At 33.2% G+C, this 19,332-nt stretch overlaps 2 protein-coding genes across 2 annotated transcripts; one reads left to right on the top strand and one right to left on the bottom strand.

The window, feature by feature from the left end:
- Window positions 1-43: 43 nt before the first annotated feature.
- Window positions 44-11,196, bottom strand: LOC131950797 (ribosomal L1 domain-containing protein 1). Its single transcript, XM_059312983.1, has 7 exons — window positions 11,024-11,196; window positions 3,492-3,628; window positions 3,178-3,322; window positions 2,021-2,169; window positions 1,798-1,899; window positions 454-620; window positions 44-289 (listed from the first exon to the last, which is right to left on the bottom strand). Exons 1-7 carry the CDS (start codon window positions 11,042-11,044, stop codon window positions 63-65), a joined length of 948 nt encoding a protein of 315 aa, XP_059168966.1. The 5' UTR covers window positions 11,045-11,196; the 3' UTR covers window positions 44-62.
- LOC131950796 (soluble calcium-activated nucleotidase 1) lies at window positions 10,447-18,503 on the top strand. Its single transcript, XM_059312981.1, has 4 exons — window positions 10,447-10,856; window positions 12,168-12,921; window positions 16,129-16,332; window positions 17,889-18,503. Exons 2-4 carry the CDS (start codon window positions 12,240-12,242, stop codon window positions 18,257-18,259), a joined length of 1,257 nt encoding a protein of 418 aa, XP_059168964.1. The 5' UTR covers window positions 10,447-10,856; window positions 12,168-12,239; the 3' UTR covers window positions 18,260-18,503.
- Window positions 18,504-19,332: the final 829 nt, after the last annotated feature.

The raw sequence follows: 19,332 nt of genomic DNA on the forward strand, positions 1-19,332 counted from the left end.
ACTAAATAAGTTGTAAAATAATCTACAAAAGATCTCAACCACATTGATTTTTAAATGTTTATTTAGATTTTAATTTTTTTTGGCTTTGCAATTTTCCTTTGTGATTGTCGTTTCCTTTTCCTCATCTGTCTTTTTACTGGTGGCTTGTCTGGTTCCCCGTCTTTGATTATCTGTATACGTCCATTAGGATAAACTTTAACTTTCGCACCAACTAATGTTGTGATCTCTTCTGCTTCAACCACTTCTTTATTCTTTTCTTCACGATCAATGACTATAGCTTGAGGACCACCTAGAGGGTTGGAAATATTAAAAATATGACATAGACATCAAAACAAAGCAATTCAATAAGTTTTTTGTTGTTTTTTTTTTAAATTGAAACTTCTTTATTACTTTATAAATATTCCAGACACAATGCCTACAACACATTTTAATTACAAACCAAATTCACATTACCTTCATTCAAGTATATAGGTATGCTCAAAGAAGTTTTTGTCTTTAAACTTAGCAGTTTCACATTGTCAGCACCTCCTGATACAGCATTTGTTATTTGGTCCACAGCAGCAACAACATTCTCAGTAATCACATTACTGGACATCTGGATGTTTCCCACGACTGCAAGGCTAAGTTAATTAAAAATCATGTTAAACCAACATTTAGAATTCAGAAATAGTAAAAAAAAAAGACTGGCTGTCCCCAGCTAATGAACCTCATAATGCCTGAAGGTTCGAACTAGAGCCTTTTTGGTTTAGCAACAATGAGCTTTACTGACTCTTTGGTTTAGCAACAATGAGCTTTACTGACTCGACCACGCGGACCCCCCCCCTCTTCCCCCTTCATCAATTAACTAATGTAGTTTGTGAATGTAATGATCTAGTTGCTCACTTTGTTATCAAGCTAATGATAATGTCTTAGATTCTTAAAGATGGACAAGGTATCAAGCATTTTTTTAACACTAAGCCTGAAAGTATTTGTTCATGTGATGGAAAATGTTATAGACAATTTGTTGCCGGTATCTTATTTCCCCCCCCCCCCCCTCCCACCAAACAAGAAATGACAGAAAGGTTACAGGGAGTTCATTTGAGGTCAGAATATAGTAGGCCAAGAGTGCACGTCACCGCAGGAACAACACTATTTGAGATTGGCAGTGAAGACATCCCCCCCCCCTAAAACAAGCTGTATCAAACACGAACCAGGCTGAAACTTTATAATACTAATAATAGATCTACTTTTTAACAATGTTTTGCAAAAATATTTAAATGAAAACATCAGTGGAAACTTCGGACTGAAAATCTGCCAAAAGTCACATCCTTGAAAAAATGTGTGTTGCTAGATCTAGTACTATGACTACAAACATGTGCACTCTCAATGACACCAAGTACGTTTCCAAATTACTTGGTTTGGGTGAAGTATAAAGGGACATAGTAATTGTCGAGAATTTCTTTAACAAGAAACTAGGAGCGGTGATCACACTGGTGAGATTGTTTGGAACGTGTATATTTCTTGATACATTTATTTTTAACTAGATCAAGAAAACATTTTATATATACGTATCGGGTATCACTTCCGCTCGCCCATCATCTAAAGCTAGATCAAGTACAACTTGTCGATTGTGGGAACAAAAATGAAAATTTCAATTGGATTTTCACGATTCACTAAATTTTGAGAGATTTTCAAAAATTTCATGAGTTTTCCAGGACCTTTGGAGGCCACATGAATCCTGCTGCTAGTGGCATACTTTAAACCTACACAAAACTGGCTTAAACATGAGCAGTAAAGCAATAAAATCTTAATGTTTACCTGCAAGATCCTTTTGAACTGATTGTACATATGCTGTTATCCAGTGCTTTTTTAAGCTCTTTACTTAAATCTTTAGCCTGTAGATTGACTTGCACTGGTGTTCTAATATATACAGAAATTAGTAAAATTTAATTTAACAATATTTCTTTTAACATTTTTATTTATTAAATAACCAAGACAGTACAAAGAATGGTAATTTGAAAGGAAGGTAACTCATACTAACTTCTTTTTTCCATAAAAATGTTTTCCCAAGTATGTTGGTAACAGACGAACTATTCTTGAATCTGCTAAGAAAATATCATAAGCATTCGACAAGTTTCTTTTGGCTTCAAAAGGCTTGTATTCTGTTTTAAGTGACTTGAGAGGAACAATCTAGAATTATATAAAAATATATAAGATTCATTAAGATGGATATAATTCATTGTTTAACTATCAAATACTAGTACCTTTAAAGTGGAGTCTTAAGATAAACACAGGATAAGTTTACCATGGATATGTTATTTCATAAAATATAATGGCAAAGTATACTTTTTAGTATGAAATAAGCAAAAACTGTACACAATGCACCAGATGATTTAGAATATACCTTAATTTTTTTCTAAAACATTGATTATTAACAATGTACAATATTTATTAAATAAACCGGGAGTGATCTCCCCTAAACTTTCTCGAATATTCTTATATAACACTACGTGGGATGGCAACTCGGAATATAGACATGATTTTTAATTGCTTAAACTTTTAAAAATAGAATAGAATCTCGTAGAAAAAGAATTGCGCACCAAGCGAAAGCCAAACCAAAATATGCATAATAGTGCGGAATATTATTAGTACTTTATAAATTTACAAGCGTTTTTAGAGAAATCGGAAATAGCGTAAATTACTACTTCCGGTCAACGGAAATTACTCAAAATTGGATAGAAGGTAGAGGATTAGATCTTTTACTTACATGTGAAATTTCATTTATCTATCTGAAATAGTACTCAAGTTATAGGCTTTTGAAATATTCAAAGTAGAAAAAGTACCATTTCCGGTTATCCGAAATCACTCAAAAGTTGATACGGGTCTACGATTTTGATAAAATACTTATATATGAAATTTCATCAACCTAGCTGTAACAGTACTCAAGTTATCGTGTTTACAGACACACACAGACATACGGACAAGATTGCAAAAATGTTTTTCCGACCCAGGGAGGTGTAAAACGTCGAGATTTGTAAAAATCTCGATTTTTTTTTCCCCACGATTACAAGACTCTCTCTATACTTCGTATATATGAGAAAGTAAAAATGGACAAAAATTATACTGCAGTGATGTTTTTTAACAGCAAAAATTTTCTTCCAAAAAATAAAATAAAAATAGAGGGCTTAATTTAATTACATCTGTGACAGTAGTTATCCCTTTTTTCTTGAAAAGATCTTGGAAATGTTGAACTGTAGGTTCATAGTCTCTTTCTTCTTTATCCAGGTCTTTTACAAAGAGGCACACATCAAGATCTGGCTTTGCTAATGAGTGTGGCAATTTCCTCAAAGAAGAAAATTAAATGCAGTTATAGAGCCTATACTCATATGAGCGATTGACTAGAGCAATCTTCATTAAACTAAATTGCAGTTTTTAAAAAAAGACACTGATTGTTTTTAAGATTACATTCAGCTAACGGTAATATTTTATGTGATTTAACAAGATGTACTTACAATTTTATTGATTTTTCTTTAGGAGGAATTTTTTTCAAGCAAACTTGCAGCTGAACCACATCTATTTCTTCAATTAGAGAGTCCTGCTTTTTTGAGTTCTTGACAAGCTGCAGAAGTGCGTCCACAGCCTTGGACACCTGTAATAATGGATAGTTTTTATATATTCCTATGAAGTATTTCTTAATAGGGATCTGGCTTCTTGTGACATGGGGTGTGTGTGTGTGGAGACAGAAAGTCACACAAGCATGACATCATTTAAGAATGACCCCTAAGCCCACTGTTAGCCAAAGGATATGGGAAGTCACTTATCTATTAAATTTGACACAAATAAATCACAATACAAGCCTTTTTAAAGCCATATTAATTAATCACCTTTCTTTCACATTACTAGCTTTGGAAGTTGCAATGTTATTAAAATAAATATATTTCCATCTATCAATTAAAAAAGCATGGTATGTTCATTGTTTACAAATATTGTCATAAAACACAAAAGTTTAAATTTTTCTATTACCATTATCCACAACCCAATGCACTATACATTGTTTTTTTTAAATTTGTTTATTAATCTTGGTAACTTCTACCTATCTAGGCCTACATTAATTTATAAGATATATGAATATGCTTCTGTAAGGTTTTTTTTGAGAAATCCACTAATGAAATTAGGTCACAGGTTTAGCAGTTTTTTCTAAACTAGCTCATAATAGGCTGACCATGGCTTTGGAATTTCTTTTCAGTATGAATTACTTTACACAAAAAGTAAATATTTGCTACATTGACTTAGTTTACTATTGTGTTAGCTATTACTGAAACTTTTTTATACATATGTAATTTTGATATTTTCACCTATGGCTTATAGGTAGGCCATTCGATTGACAGCTTCCGCTTGTTTTGAAGCCATCTCACGGCCCAAGTGTTAGAAGCGTATTACTAAAATGGCGACCAGTTTCGTTTTCATTATGTGGTAGAAGGATAAAACTAATGAATATGACTTGACTTGACTTAGTCCTCTTTGCTCCTTATGGAGCATAGGGCCTCCACCATTTCCTTCCATTTCTTCCTATCCTCGGCTATTAATTTTGACATCTCCCAAGACATCCCTGTTGGCTTCAGTTCTTCAAGAAGACTCCGCCTCCAGGTCTGTCTTGGGCGCCCTCTCTTCCGCTTTCCCTGGGGGTTCCACTCAAGCGCTTGGCGTGTAACATTTGTGTGAGCCTTTCGCAGTGTGTGACCCACCCAGCGCCACTTCCTTTTTATTTGCACACCTATAGGCTCCTGCCTAGCTTTCCTCCATAGTTCCAAGTTCAACACTTTGTCCTGCCATCTCAGTTTCAGTATCTGTCTAAGGTATCTATTCATGAAGGTCTGTATCTTTGCTGTGCTTGCCTTGGAGACTCTCCATGTCTCTGCTCCATACAGCAGAACTGCCTTGACATTAGAGTTAAATATCCTAATTTTTGTGGTAATGGAGATGGCCGAACTTTTCCATATGGGTCGTAGGACTGTGAAAGCGCAGCGGGCTCTATTAACTCTAGCGCGTATGTCCTCCTCTGTGCCTCCCGTTTTGCTGATCTTGCTGCCAAGGTAGACAAACTCTTGCACCTCGTTTACCTGTCTTCCGTCTATTGTCACTGGAGCCTCCTGTTTATTGTTAATTTTCATCATTTCTGTCTTTTCTTTGTTGATCTTCAGACCTACGCGCTGCTCCTAATGCATCAACTTTTTCTTGTTTTTTTTTTTTGAATGAATATGAAGCCATCGTCAATTTTAGAAATCGGAACTACCCGTTTCTATTTAAGTCTATAATTTAAGAATCGTCAGGCTACGCAGCATTGACGAGGTTAACCACCGGTCACGAGTTAAATTCAATGCAGCAACTGTCGGCCCACAGTGAAGAAAAAAATCAATATACTAATAAAATTACTAATACAATAATGTCAATAATTTTCCTTTTTCTGCACATGCTACAATAATTAAAATACTAGATTTAACAGTTCATTCTGCAAAAAACAAAAACTAGTTTCTATCAGGCAACTAGAGTAAAAATGATGTAACAATACTAAAAATAGTGGACTGAAATGTCTGCATGGGTACCTCCTCCAATTCAATATAAAAAAATGTATCAAGAACTGTAATAAATATCTCAATCATTTTTTATTGCATGTGTACCTGGGGGTTTCGACCGTGTACCGGGCCGTTTAAGGCGGCAGCTCAGTTTTTCCCAAGAGTACTCAACAAGAAATGAGTGTATTAATTAAAATCACTTATCTCGCTAATTTTTCGGCCATTTTAAGGCATGGCGTCCATTTATTTAGCATATCCCATTAAAACGAGATTTTGCGAGATTAGCAGTGTTTTTATTTGTCGTGTATAGGACCCCTAAAAAAAGAGAAACACAGCAAAAAACTATGCGTGACATTTCAGTGTTAAAGGTCAATCCCGCCATTTCAGCAAAGAGCCACACCATTAAACATGGATGTCTATCACTCAGTGGTCATGTTTAAATTGAAAATAGAGTAAATTTTAGATTTAGTGAGAAAATCTACATCAGAATTAACCTCAGTAGATTTGAAAATGTGGTTAATTTGTGTATTGGAAATTAATTAAGGCCTATTAACTTTAAATTAATAAGAGAAAGTGGTAAAATCGAAATTTGAAAAATCAGTCAAGAGCTCTGGGCAGGTTTTTCTAAGAAAATTATCCCCCTTTTTTTCTTGAGTCTACTGCCCTAACGAAAAACTTCATTCAATGTAGAACTCTAGAATAATCTAGAGTGAAGTTTTTTGCGCTGTTAAAACACTGGTGGGGCCATCGTTTGTTTATCACTTCGTATAATATTTGTTTGGATGTTTTATACATAACTACCGATACCTGCTGTACAAATGTCCATTTCTAATAATATCCAGGTCAAATTCTTTTGTTTTTCTCCTTCTGGAAGACGAGTTTTTAAATTTTTAAGTTTTGAGGTATGACGTCGTAGGCGATTCTAGTTCCCCCAATGAAAAACACTAGGTCACGGATGAGACAAATAAAACCAAACAATCAAAGCTTTATATAACTAGGTTAACTATAAATAGCTTCTACAATATGTGCGAGACACTGTACATACGATACATAAGGCTAATAAAGCAACCTGAGAGGTGAATAGGGGTGGCCGCAGCTTGGGTAACGATTAGGGTGGTTTCACCTCGCTGCGTAACCAATGACTTGAGCTAGACTAGCCTAGATCTAGATGCTCTATATTTCAAGCTAAGTCTAGAATCTATATAATTTCTATTTTTTTCGGTTGTTTTAAATTATTACGATCATCTACCTCTTCTAAATCTAGTTTGTGACTCTACATACAAGCATATCTAAGCAAATGTTACGTTGTGTCTTGTTAGTGATTGTTATGTCCCTTTGTTATGAGTATTATAGTTGCGTCCCTTGAGTCATTACAGGGTCAACCTTTAATGATAAATGTGTCGTTAATAAATTTAATTAGGCCTAACGTGTTTTTTATTTGGTTTTGCAATCTATTAATTAGTAATACAATCGACAACATGTTTAAAAGTGTAAAATATTTATGATAGTTAGGCCTATTAAAATTGGATTAAAACGTAGGCCTATAAAATATAAAATACGCTAGCCGGTTAAGGTGGCCGCAGGAAAAAAAAAGAGGGGGAAAAAATAATTAATATCGCAAGTAGCACGTCACTAAAACATGAATATCTCAAATTCTATGCGTAGGAATATAAAATGATTGATACATATTAGCGTAGAATGGCAGAGGATTAATATAGTACTTTGGTTTTGTTTCTGAGAAAACGGTTACAAAATAGCGCCCCATGAAAGTCGGGAGTTCGGAATTTTCCGCTGTGTGTGATCGGCTGTGGAACTTCACTCTAGATTTCTATAGGTACTAGGATTACATCTCGTTTTAACCCGCGCGGCGGGTTTTTCGTCCCCGTTACCCAGACGCCGAGAATTTGCGGCGACGCAAGTGCTATAGTTTCGTAATTTTTATCGCTCGGTGTTATCGCCCGATCAATTTTCGTGCGATTATCGATTTTTCTTTAAAAAAATGGACATTTTGCGTTTTTGTTGTTTTTTTAATTTTGTTCATGGATTATTCAAGATGGAGTATTTCAGTGAAAATAAGGTAAGTTTAATTTACTCCCTACTGTTTATTTTTATAAAAAGGGGAAAATTTATTGCATTATTTGAATTCTACACCACTTTTCTCTATTGTTTCAAAAAATCAAGTTGTTTGGACATAGCGCACAAAAGTTATATGCTGCGCAGTTTTGTTACCTCTATAGAAAATACGTTTGTTTACAATACGAAAGCGAAAGTGGCGAGGGAGGTAATAGAAAAAAAATAGTGGCGAACGATATTTTTCCGCCGGCGATAGTGGCGAACGATGTTTTTTTCCGCCGGCAATAGTGGCGAACGATGTTTTTTCCGCCGGCAATAGTGGCGAACGATGTTTTGCCGCCGGCAATAGTGGCGAACGATGTTTTGCCGCCGGCGATAGTGGCGAACGATGTTTTGCCGCCGCGATAGTGGCGAACGATGTTTTTCCGCCGGCGATAGTGGCGAACGATGTTTTGCCGCCGGCATTAGTGGCGAACGATGTTTTGCCGCCGGCATTAGTGGCGAACGATGTTTTGCCGCCGGCGATAGTGGCGAACGATGTTTTGCCGCCGGCGATAGTGGCGAACGATGTTTTGCCGCCGGCGATAGTGGCGAACGATGTTTTGCCGCCGGCGATAGTGGCGAACGATGTTTTGCCGCCGGCGATAGTGGCAAACGCTGTTTTGATATTGATGGTAGTGGAGTAGAGGGGGGGGAGGGGAAGGTCTGGTGCGGTATTAACAATAAACATTCAATATTTAGTGTCTTCAGAAAAACCATTTTATTTATTTTGATGTGAAAGCAAATAATGTACTGTTTACTTTTCCAGATAGAACCTACACTTCTAAAACCAGCACATCTACGATATGATGAGCAGTTATATGGCCTAATGAGGGAACACTGTAAAGAGGAATTAAAACTATTACAATAATTGTGTTCATCTTTTATTTAGATAAATTAAGTAATATTTTTTTAAATAACTTAAATAAATTTTGAAGCAGTACATTGAAAGTTTAGTGATATGAACTAGTTCTATATCTTTTTAAAACCAACCAGTCCAATGTTGAACTTCTTCTGAAATGTAAAATACTAATGAATAGACAGAACACATCCTTTTTAATTAAACTATATTTATAAGTAGACTTACAAGTTAATTACATTTATACAAATAAAAGACCTTACATTTCTAATAGATCTAATTTGCCATCATTTTTTTTACATATATTAGTTCAGTTTTTCAATGATGTCAGGTGCGTCGATAACTCAGCGTTTTACCATATTTTACCTATTTATCAACTATTTAGATAGAACCATCAAACACACTTATTTCAGAGCTTCACTCTGGTTAGTTTTTAGCTTTAGATTCAAATAGTTTGGACATAAGCTGATATTGTATGAACAAATTTAGTATTTAAAAATAGGGGGTGTACCCTGTTCCACCCCTTATTTTTTGTTAAACAGATAGATTTAAACATATTTTGATTACTTCTGTTTAAGAATAGAGTTATCTTGAGCTAGATAAGCTTTGAGACTTAAGTGCTTAATAACTCAAATTTGCCATTATGTTGCATGTCACATCAACAAGACTTCGGTTTTGCCAAATTGTATAATTTATCAGCTTTGCAGCAGTTAAAACAAAAATCTTTTCAGTTATGAATATTAATTTGATTGTAATAACTGACACATCCATAGCTCATCATTCTCAGCAAGTTTGAGCTTAATTTTCTGAATAGTTAAAATTTTAACTCAGATTGTATGAATGCACTGTATATGAAAAATTAGGGGGGTACCCTGTTCTACTTCTGTTTTTGTTTTACTCTGCCCATAAATTTCTAATTTTATTGTTTATTATGCTTCCATATATAATAAATAAAGATATTGCAAAGTTATAACAAATTTGACCATATGGTTTACAAGCTAGGACAATTTTAGTAAACGCTTAAAAAAACTCTATCACAGAAATTGAAAAAATCCTATGTTAAAAAAATAACATTTTTTAATACGAAAAAAAATCATAACTATTTAACCGTTTGAGCTACATCAAAAAGGAAAACTGTTCTGTTATTGTAATTTTCTGCTCCTTTTAACTGTAGTAGTTGTTTCCCTAAAAAACCAATTTTAAAAATTTATCCTAGTAGGGCCCTACCTAGATTTCTAGATCTAGATCTAGATTCTAGATCTAGATTAAGAATTTAAGATCTAGATCTAGAGATTCTAGTCTTTTTTTTCTAAAATATCTAGATCTAGAATACACAATACAATATGGGTAATCTATCGTTTTGGGTACGTAAAATCGCCCGCGGCTATTTATGTACGAAAACGTTACCTCATTGTCAAGGTTTTAATAGAAGTATATTGTCATACTTGTGTGTCAAATATTATAGATAAATGAATAATAAACCTAAATCAATGGCTAAATATATCGATACAGACCAGAAATTGGTAAAATCACGATATAGCGTCGGTTATTATTCCGGAACTGTACAGCAGTAAAAAACAGTAAAACCATGGCGTAGTCTGTCGAGCCGTTCCGGAAACCACCGGAAATACTGTAAACCATCATTTATTTGCCGCCATATTATTTTTAATACACAATGTTTAGAAAGGTGCAAGGATTGATTTTAGTTGCATTTTAAACACTGTTTTTCTGATAATTTTGTATTTCTAATTATTTTAAGTGTATGTGCTAATTATTGCTGCTACTAAACGTTATTCTAGCTCTTCTTACTACTTTTATCTTTACTAACAGAACTAGATCTAGTTGTCGCAAATCTTCTCCCGGTTTTTTCTGCGTTTCTTAAAAAAAACGTTAATTACCACACTCGAATTTATTAATAATATTTAGATTTACTAATTGTTGCTAATTTTTTGTCAGTTTAACATTAAATTAAGTTAAAACATTAATTTAATGCACTTGACTTTATTTTTCTTTCAACGGTCAAATAAACTATGGTTTACAGTAACGAATGTTACCGAAACTCAACGAACATTACCCAATAATTTCCGACGCTATATCGTGATTTTACCCAGAAATTAACTTTAAACAGCAGTGTCTGAGAGCAAGATTTGCTATATAAACAGCAGCCATTTGTAAAATAGAGTGGCTTCCCCCTGAATCTGGCGCTAAAAGCTTATAAAAATAAAACTTAGACAAGATGGCTGCTATAGTAAATGAGCATGGTTGCATCTGTTGGAAACATCGCTAGTCTTCATTTATTACGGAAAAGTTTTAATTCAATTGTTTAAAAACAGGTACATAAATGAATCAAGGAAACATTTTTGAATTTTTTAAAACATAAATCTTCCTCAAAATGTGAAATAATTATTAAAATTTAAGGAGTCACCTGTTTTTCACATTACATTTACAAATCGCGGGCGATTTTACGTACCCAAAACGATAGATTACCACAATATGTTACCTTAGACTCATTTAATATCATTTCGTTCTTTTGCAGACTTATTTAGATCGAGAATTCTAGTCAAGATCTACAAATAGGTTGTTACAATAATTCAAATTGATGTGTAATCAACCCAATGCAAGTTACCGGAAACATGTGGCGTTATAATCACAACATTCGTGTGTGAGGGTGGGGTGTGCCGCGGTTATACTAGAAGCCCTACGAATAAAATAAAACAATTATAAAAAACTTTTATGGCTTTATAATACTAAGCTTTTAAATTACACAGAAAATAAAACAAACTTTTCTATTGTGAAATAAATACCATCGCTAATGAAATATCTTACATATAATAGCGACATATGCTTCTTTTACTAAAGAGAGAAATTTGGTTTAAGGGTTTAAGTTATCTTTGTCTTATTGGCCAGGCCCCTAGATCTTTTTTTACTTTTAGATCTATTTACATTTTATATAAATTGAGATTTACATAACTAGTTTAATTTCAATTTAGGGCCTAGTGTTGATACTGATTTAACATACTAAATGCATAGGCTATATGAATTATTTATAGGCTAGATCAGGGGTTCCCAACCTTTTTTTTACTCTAGAGCACATTCTAAAATATCGGTAGGGTGGCGGGCACCACCTATTTTAAATCGACAAACTCCTTTCATAACTTGTCATTTTCCCATAATTTATTTTCTTATTTTCTTATAGTATAGTCATAATGTATTAATAAATAATAAACAAAAAAAATCAAAATAATTAAATTATTTGGCATTTTTTTTTCAAATTGCATACACACAGAAAAATGTATTTACAAAACGTTAATAGTGCAGTCTGGCTCGCCGCTAGACAAGTTGGGATAAATATCGAACATATTTAATAAACATAGGCAGTCAAAAAAAATTATAACTGTAACAAATGAATAAAAATAAATCATATTTTAAAATAATGTTCATGAAAAAAATTCTGTCTCTGTCGAATAGTGAGAGGCGGGCACATACGAATCGTTCAGCGGGCGCCATGGCGCCCGCGGGCACAGGGTTGGGAACCCCTGGGCTAGATAGTAGTAGATTTAAGTACAAGTAGATAGAACTACATTTGCTAGACTGTTATTATACTCTATGCTTATGTTGTTTAAGGGTGTGTTTCGGTTTTACAGGGACCATAAACAAACAATGGCGAAGAGAAATAAAACACTATGAATGTGTAGGACACGTTGACAGTTTGGTTAATGTTGTCACTGCATAGCTACTATGATTGGCACTCATTATTTCATGCACCCATGAGTTTACCTGTGGATGATGACGACATAAACATGTTGTCTTCTTCACCATACCCTTCAACTGTCCATGAATGGACGAAAGCCATTCGCCGACCTACGTCATACCGTGTTGGTAATGCTCGGTTTCATTTGAAGCCTAGGGTTGTTGCTTATGCTGGTTTGTTTTCTGCATCAATACTTATATTATTAGTTTTGTTTATGCCAAAAGCATCAAACACGGTCGTCTGTGATTCAGGAAAGCAGCTATATGATAAACAATTTGACCCAACTTATCCATTGACTAACCCTGTAAGAACTGTGGAAGGTACAATCTATAAAATAGGATTGATCACAGACCTTGATACTGATTCAAAGAGTAAAGAGAAAAAGTCTACATGGATTAGCTATTATCGTGTTGGAAATCTTTCATTATCAGAAAATAAAGATTCAGTTAAAGTAAAGCTAGGTCAGCCAAAAGTTTTGGTTTCCAATTTTGCAGCTGGTGATAGAGGCATGGAATTATCTGAGCTTGTGATATTTAATGGTAAACTTTATACTGTTGATGACAGGACAGGAATCATTTATGAAATAATTGATAATACAGTTGTGCCTTGGGTAATCTTAGCAGATGGGAATGGTAAAAACAGTAAAGGTATGTAATGTATTTACTATTTATCTTGCATGAATTTACTATTTGTATGAACAATTTGATTAGGTCCAAGCTTACTGATTTTGTTATGATTACTGCATGGGTATGCATTACTTGGCATGACAGTGAAAGACTTACACAAATATATAGCTAGTAATACCTTGAGAAACTTACAAACATTACTAAATACAATGGTAATAGTGTGAGTGAAATATACAGACATGCCTACCGTCCCACCAACAAAGGAATTTTTCCACTTTTTTTTTACAAAATATCTAGTCCTGTTCCGCCATCCCGCTTTCGTCGACGTTTTTTCCGCTTTTTCAAAAAAATAATTAGTAGGCCTAAAGAAAACTAAAATAGAATTGAAAAAAGAGCATGGAAAAGCGATTATCTCCCTTTGGCACACGTTTCCTTGTTTACTTATAATAATTACATACAAATATCTAATACTAAATCTACTGATTGATAATGTGGACAAACAAACTTTTGAACATTCTTTTTGGTATTTTCAAGTAAATTGTAGATTTCAATTACGCCTTAAATGACATGTAGGGAGAAAAATACAATAAAATCATGACTAACATTAACAAGCTAATTTCTAGATCTAGATTAAATCTATCTTTAGGCTAACTTCTAACTAAGAAATAAAGAACTTCTTAGTTAGAAGGACTTTTTTACTAGGTAGGTCTTAACTTTAACATATTTTATATTATATACGTAGTACATAGCCTTCAGCATATGTTGTTCTTATGGCCTAGAGCATAGCAAGGCAGGAATAATCAAATAAATAATGTTATGTTAAAGCTATGGTTTTATTATGGGGGTGGTTCTCATGGTTATAGGTTAAAGTTTTAGTAGTATTTAGCTGTAGCCTTGAGACTAGTTATATATAGTTTAACTAGAGGCCTACTAAACACTATATCTATGCTTGTACTGTATGTATGCTACTGTGTATAACGTCATTAGACTTATTTTTAATTTTTATTTTTTGACTTAGTAAAGTAGCATCAGCGGATATGTTCCTCTTTTTAGGCATGACTTTTCCTACTTTTGGTTGCCAGAAGTAGGCATGTCTGAATATATCAGCACATATTTGATACTATTTACCTTCAAATCAAACTATCTTATTGTATTGCAAGGGTATTAGAGTATGTGTGTTGTAGAATGAGTTATATTAATAAAAGATTGTGATTGTGTGACCAGGTACTTAAGGATGTGACGTTTGACAGTAAGCTCTGTTAGCTAAGGGAAATAGGTTAGAACAGTCTTCATTTGTTGTGCTAAGGTGTGGAGGTATTCGTCCGTCATTGTGAATGTAGTCAAGTCTTTGTATATGTTGTGAAAGTTGTCATTTCTGTCTATTCAGCCAGTGCAATAAACCAGTGATTAAAACTGTTCTGTCCTATAGACTCATTTGTATCAAATTGTAAATACATGTTATAATGCATGTTTGACCCTGTTCTATACTTGCTTCATAATAACATCCTTTAATATTGTTATTGGTTACTAAAAGAATCTCATCTGTAATGAATGCATTTGTTATTTACATTTATTATAATGAAGTGATTAGGTGGTACATGTCTTGCATTAAGAAAATGAAGCAGTGATTAAATCCTTTTGTTTTTTCCATCTACTGATTGAAACCACTTAATATTTCATAATCCCAACTGGGGGGGGACTGTGAGTTCAGCAGGCCTAAACATGTCACATAAGCAAACTAAGCAAATAGAAAAACAGTTCTACTTGTGATCAATATTGCAGACATGCCTACCGTCCCGCCAAAATCAGAACCGTCCGGCTTTTTCACCTAAAAAAGTAATTTGTTCCGTCATCCCAAAATTGACTCTGTTGGTTCCGATTTTTTTGAAAAAAAAAATTAATAAAGAAGGGTAATAAAGTAAACGAGCCGACCCGCTGCGTATCATACGCCGCTATTTAGTTGTTTTTTTTTCTACTTTTCAGTAATTTATAATTTGTGAATTCGACAGTACCAATGCTGCCACTGAAAATATTTGCTTAAAAACACTAAGCCCCCCCCCCCCCCCCCCCCCCCACGTGAAAGCAGCCTCCTCTTAGTTACCTCCTCTGAGTTTAAAATCATTTCAAACTAAATTATCTGCCCCTAATAGCCGTCACCATACCCGTCTCTATGATTGTAAAATGTAAACAGCGTGACCACAGCTCACCAGACAATGTGGGAGTGGGGTGGGTGATAGTGATAGAGCGAAAGAGAGGGGACTGCAAGGAGGCGCTTGCAGCTTGTTTTCTAACGGCTCCCAGAAGAGAATTATATATATATAGATTGAAAAAATGTCAGGAAAAACGCGATTATCTCCCTTTGGCAGACGTTTCTGTTTCCTAGTTTACTTACAATATTTACAAGTATCATCTTAATTCTAGATCTAGTTAGTAGTATATCTACTACTACTAGATCTAGAATTGTAACTAGATCTACTAGTAGATACTGAAATAGTGAATACTGATCTATCTTGTAAGTTTAACTTAACTAGTAACTACTATTATGAAGAACTTAGTAAGAAGTAACTAGGAGTTTTACTAGGTAGATCAAGGGTCTTTGCTCGTAACTTTACATATGATGAAGCCTTCATCATTTGTTATTCATATAGCCTAGAACATAGCAAGACATAAATAATCAAATCAATAATGTTATGTCAAAGCTATGATTTTTATTCGGGGGGGGGGGGGGGGTCTCAGGTTATTGGTTAATTTATTGTTTTTAAATGTAAGCTGACATTAAGCAGTATTTAAATGTATCCTAGAGACTAGTTATATAGGACTAGAACCCTACTAATGTCATTAGAGTAATTTTTAATTATTTTTATTTTTGACTTAGTAAAGTTGCGTCCCCGTGTATGTTCCTCTTTTTGGCTTCAAATTCCTCTTTTTAGGCATAACTGTTCCTACTTTTGGCTGACAGGGGTAGGCATGTCTGATATTGTAAATTGTTCACATAATCTTATAGACTTGGTACCATGGGTGGGAGTTTGCAGAAAAACCATTTACTATGTATAAAGACAATTAGATAAGGCCTACTATAGAAGAGAGAAAAATTATACTTAATTTCAACATTAAATTGCCAAGACGGAAAAATGGGGTAGTCCTGATATATATTTTTACATCCTGTTTGACCTTATATAAAATGGCCTTATTATAATTTAATTACTAGTTGGGAAATTTTACTTTCAGGTTTTAAGTGTGAATGGGCTACGGTTAAAGACCAGCGCTTGTATGTTGGAGGCTTAGGAAAAGAATGGACCACTGAAACAGGAGAAGTTGTCAACCTTAATCCACAGTGGGTGAAATCTATAGGAATAAGTGGAGATGTAGAGCACATGGATTGGCATGATAAATATGATGCCTTGAGAGCAAAAACTGGAACTTTATTACCAGGTTAGAAACTGATTCGATTTTAATTTCAGATGTTTTACTATTTTTCTTCTTTTAACAATTCACTTTTTCTGAGACTAATCTGAAACTGATTGCTTCAACTGTTTTTATAGTGTTTAAGTTAGTAGTTCAACTAAATTGTATACAAATGGGAAAAATATCTGTCTCTTTGCATTGTTTTGATACATTTTACATTTTGACTATTAATAAAAATAACTTTCCAAAACACTAACCTGGAATTCCCAATGTCAGGAGCATAACTCTGTATGAATAAGTGAACCTTTCACAAAATATTGTTGTTGGGTTTTTTTTTAATGAAAGCTATAATAAAAATAAAAATTATTTTTTAATGTTGGAATTAAATCTGGCTTTCCAACAGTAATAAATTGGGAGTGATCTCCCCTAAACTTTCTCAAATATTCTTATATAACACTACAGGGGATGGCAACTTGGGATATAGGCATGATTTTAAATCCATTTTAAATTACTTGTACTTTTTAAAATAGAATAGAATCTCGTAGAAAAAAGAAATGTGCATCAAGTGAACACCAAACAATATGTGTATAATAGTGCAGAATATTATTAGTTCTTTATAAATTCACATGCATTTTTTTTTTTTTTTTGAGAAGTCAGAAATAGTGTAAATTATTACATAAATGGAAATTACTCAAAATTTGATAGAAGACAGAGAATTAGATCTTTTACTTACATCTGAAATTTCATTTATCTATCTGAAATAGTACTCATAGGCTTTTAAACAGTTGAAAGTAGAATAAGTTCTACTTCAGGTTACCAAAAATTGCTGAAAAGTTGATACAGATCTACAAATTTGATATAATACTTATGTATGAAATTTCATCAACCTAGCTGTAATGGTACTCAAGTTATTGTGTTCACATACAAACATACTCACACAGGCATACACATTGCAAAACTATGTTTTTTCCGATTCAGGGAGGTGTAAATGTTGAGATTTTTGTAAAAGTCTCGATTTTTTTTCTTATTTTTTTTTGCACAATTACAATATTTACTCTATACTTCATATACAAGAAAGTAAAAATAATAAATCAATAAATGTGCACCAAAAAAAAATGTCAGAGAAAATAAATAATTGGTCATTTGGAGTAGTGAACTTTATTTTTGTCTAAACAAATCATCAACAAATTAATCAGTTGAATATCTACTAAATATAAAATTCACAAAATACATGCCTAGATAATGAGATACATTTTAGGATGGATAGTTTTAAAATGTGGGATTAAAGAAAATAAGCATTATAAACATTTTAAATTACCATTGAATTTAACTAACTTGGAAAAGTACACTGAAACTATTCTATTTTCTATCTATTTAAAAAGGATTTGTAGGCCAAATATTTATAAAACAAATGTGACTTTTCTTTTGTATGAAGGGGCAGCGGCTAATTAATAGTTAATACTTGGGTTCCTCTGTGTATAATCTTCAAGTGTGACCTTTTAGTAATTAATTTTTTTTTGCTAACGTTTAGTGATTTTTACTTCTTTTAATAAAATAAATTAATGAGATTTCTTTTTGCTTAGGTTACATCATTCATGAATCAGGTGTTTGGAGCGATGTGCACAAAAAATGGTTTTTCCTTCCTCGTAGAGCTAGTACAGAAAGCTATGATGAAAAACAAGATGAGAGAAGGGCAACAAATCTCCTGTTTGTTGTTGATGAGCATTTTGAAGACATTCGTGTAGAGAAAATTGGAATGATAAATCCAACTCATGGATTCTCTTCGTTTAAATTTATTCCAGGAACAGGTGACAATATTATTGTTGCTCTGAAGAGTGAAGAAGACAATGGAAAAATTGCATCTTATATTTTAGCTTTTGATTTAAATGGCAATATATTAATGCCAGAGATGAAAATTGGAGATGTAAAATATGAGGGTATTGAATTTGTATGAAAAGTTTATTTATAATTTTTTTGTTCAGAGATGCTAGGTAGAAAAATGCTTGTCTATTAAATGCTTGTTTAGCTACAGTTATTGAGTAATTATTAAGTTGTATATGTAAAACATTTTTGTTTTGATCCAAGCTGTTTGTAGAGTTGGCAGATGTGATATTTTTTATAAGCTCTTACTTAGTTTACAATATCTATTTCTCCATCTGTTTGTGGCAAGTGTTAAAACTCAATGTTGCGCCGCCGCCCCCCCCCCCCCCCCCCCATGCAGCAATTTCATTCACACTATCCAAATTCTTGCATCACCAAACATTGTGCAAGAATGTATAATTTTAATATAGTTAGGATATAATTTAGTCAATAAAACTTAATTTAGAGATTACTATTTCAATTTTAAAAAGGGGGAGATAACAATATTAGGTACTTGTTCAGCCATGTGACAGCAGTGAATAGATGGTCACAAATGGGGTTTTTTCATGGACATTAATAAGGGTTAAAAATTGTCTTTTAGACTTCAGCAAACTACTGGTCAGGTTTCAAAACAATTTTTTTTTGTCTTATGACTCACAAGAGCCTATGGAATGCTAAAATTAAAGTACTACTTGTTTTTAAAAACTTATATACATATATATTAATTATGAAAATTCTCAATTGCCTAAAGTAGAAAGCAAAGAAGGTATAAAGCCTGTTATAATAATTTTTCAAGTGCATTTAAAATAAAACAAAATTTATCTCTTTAATGAGAGCTTTGGTCACTTATGAAATCTTACACTTTTTAGCAACTAACGCTTTCTTTCTTTTCTTCTTTTCAGTGCGCAATAAGTGTATTATTATAAAGCATTTTGTACTTGTTTATGGTTTTGAAATTATTTATTTTAGTGTATGTTCAAGTAAAATCTTTCTTCTTTTTTTTTTATAAATAGTTAAAGATCAGTAACAACATACCTTTTACTCAAAATGTTGTTTTAAATGGTTTTTTTTTTCAATATTCTTATAACACAATTTTTATTGGCATTACCTTATTATAAGAAGTTAAATGTTTGTATGGTTTCCTTCTTTTATAAAAAAAAAAGTAGC

The sequence above is a fragment of the Physella acuta genome, unplaced genomic scaffold, assembly GCF_028476545.2.
Source record: "Physella acuta isolate Inbredline_101_S28 unplaced genomic scaffold, ASM2847654v3 ptg000781l, whole genome shotgun sequence".
In the NCBI taxonomy this organism is placed as follows: Eukaryota; Metazoa; Mollusca; class Gastropoda; family Physidae; genus Physella; species Physella acuta.

Excerpts from the sequence above, each read along its gene's own strand:
- LOC131950797 (XM_059312983.1), bottom strand. The coding sequence starts at position 11,044 with ATGATATTAAATGAGTCTAAG. Across the intron at positions 3,629-11,023 it reads TGATATTAAATGAGTCTAAG|GTGTCCAAGGCTGTGGACGC; the intron begins GTAACATATTGT and ends CCATTATTACAG. Across the intron at positions 2,170-3,177 it reads GGATAACTACTGTCACAGAT|ATTGTTCCTCTCAAGTCACT; the intron begins GTAATTAAATTA and ends ATATAATTCTAG.
- LOC131950796 (XM_059312981.1), top strand. The coding sequence starts at position 12,240 with ATGTTGTCACTGCATAGCTACTATGATTGGCACTCATTATTTCATGCA. Across the intron at positions 12,922-16,128 it reads GAATGGTAAAAACAGTAAAG|GTTTTAAGTGTGAATGGGCT; the intron begins GTATGTAATGTA and ends TTTTACTTTCAG. Across the intron at positions 16,333-17,888 it reads AACTGGAACTTTATTACCAG|GTTACATCATTCATGAATCA; the intron begins GTTAGAAACTGA and ends CTTTTTGCTTAG.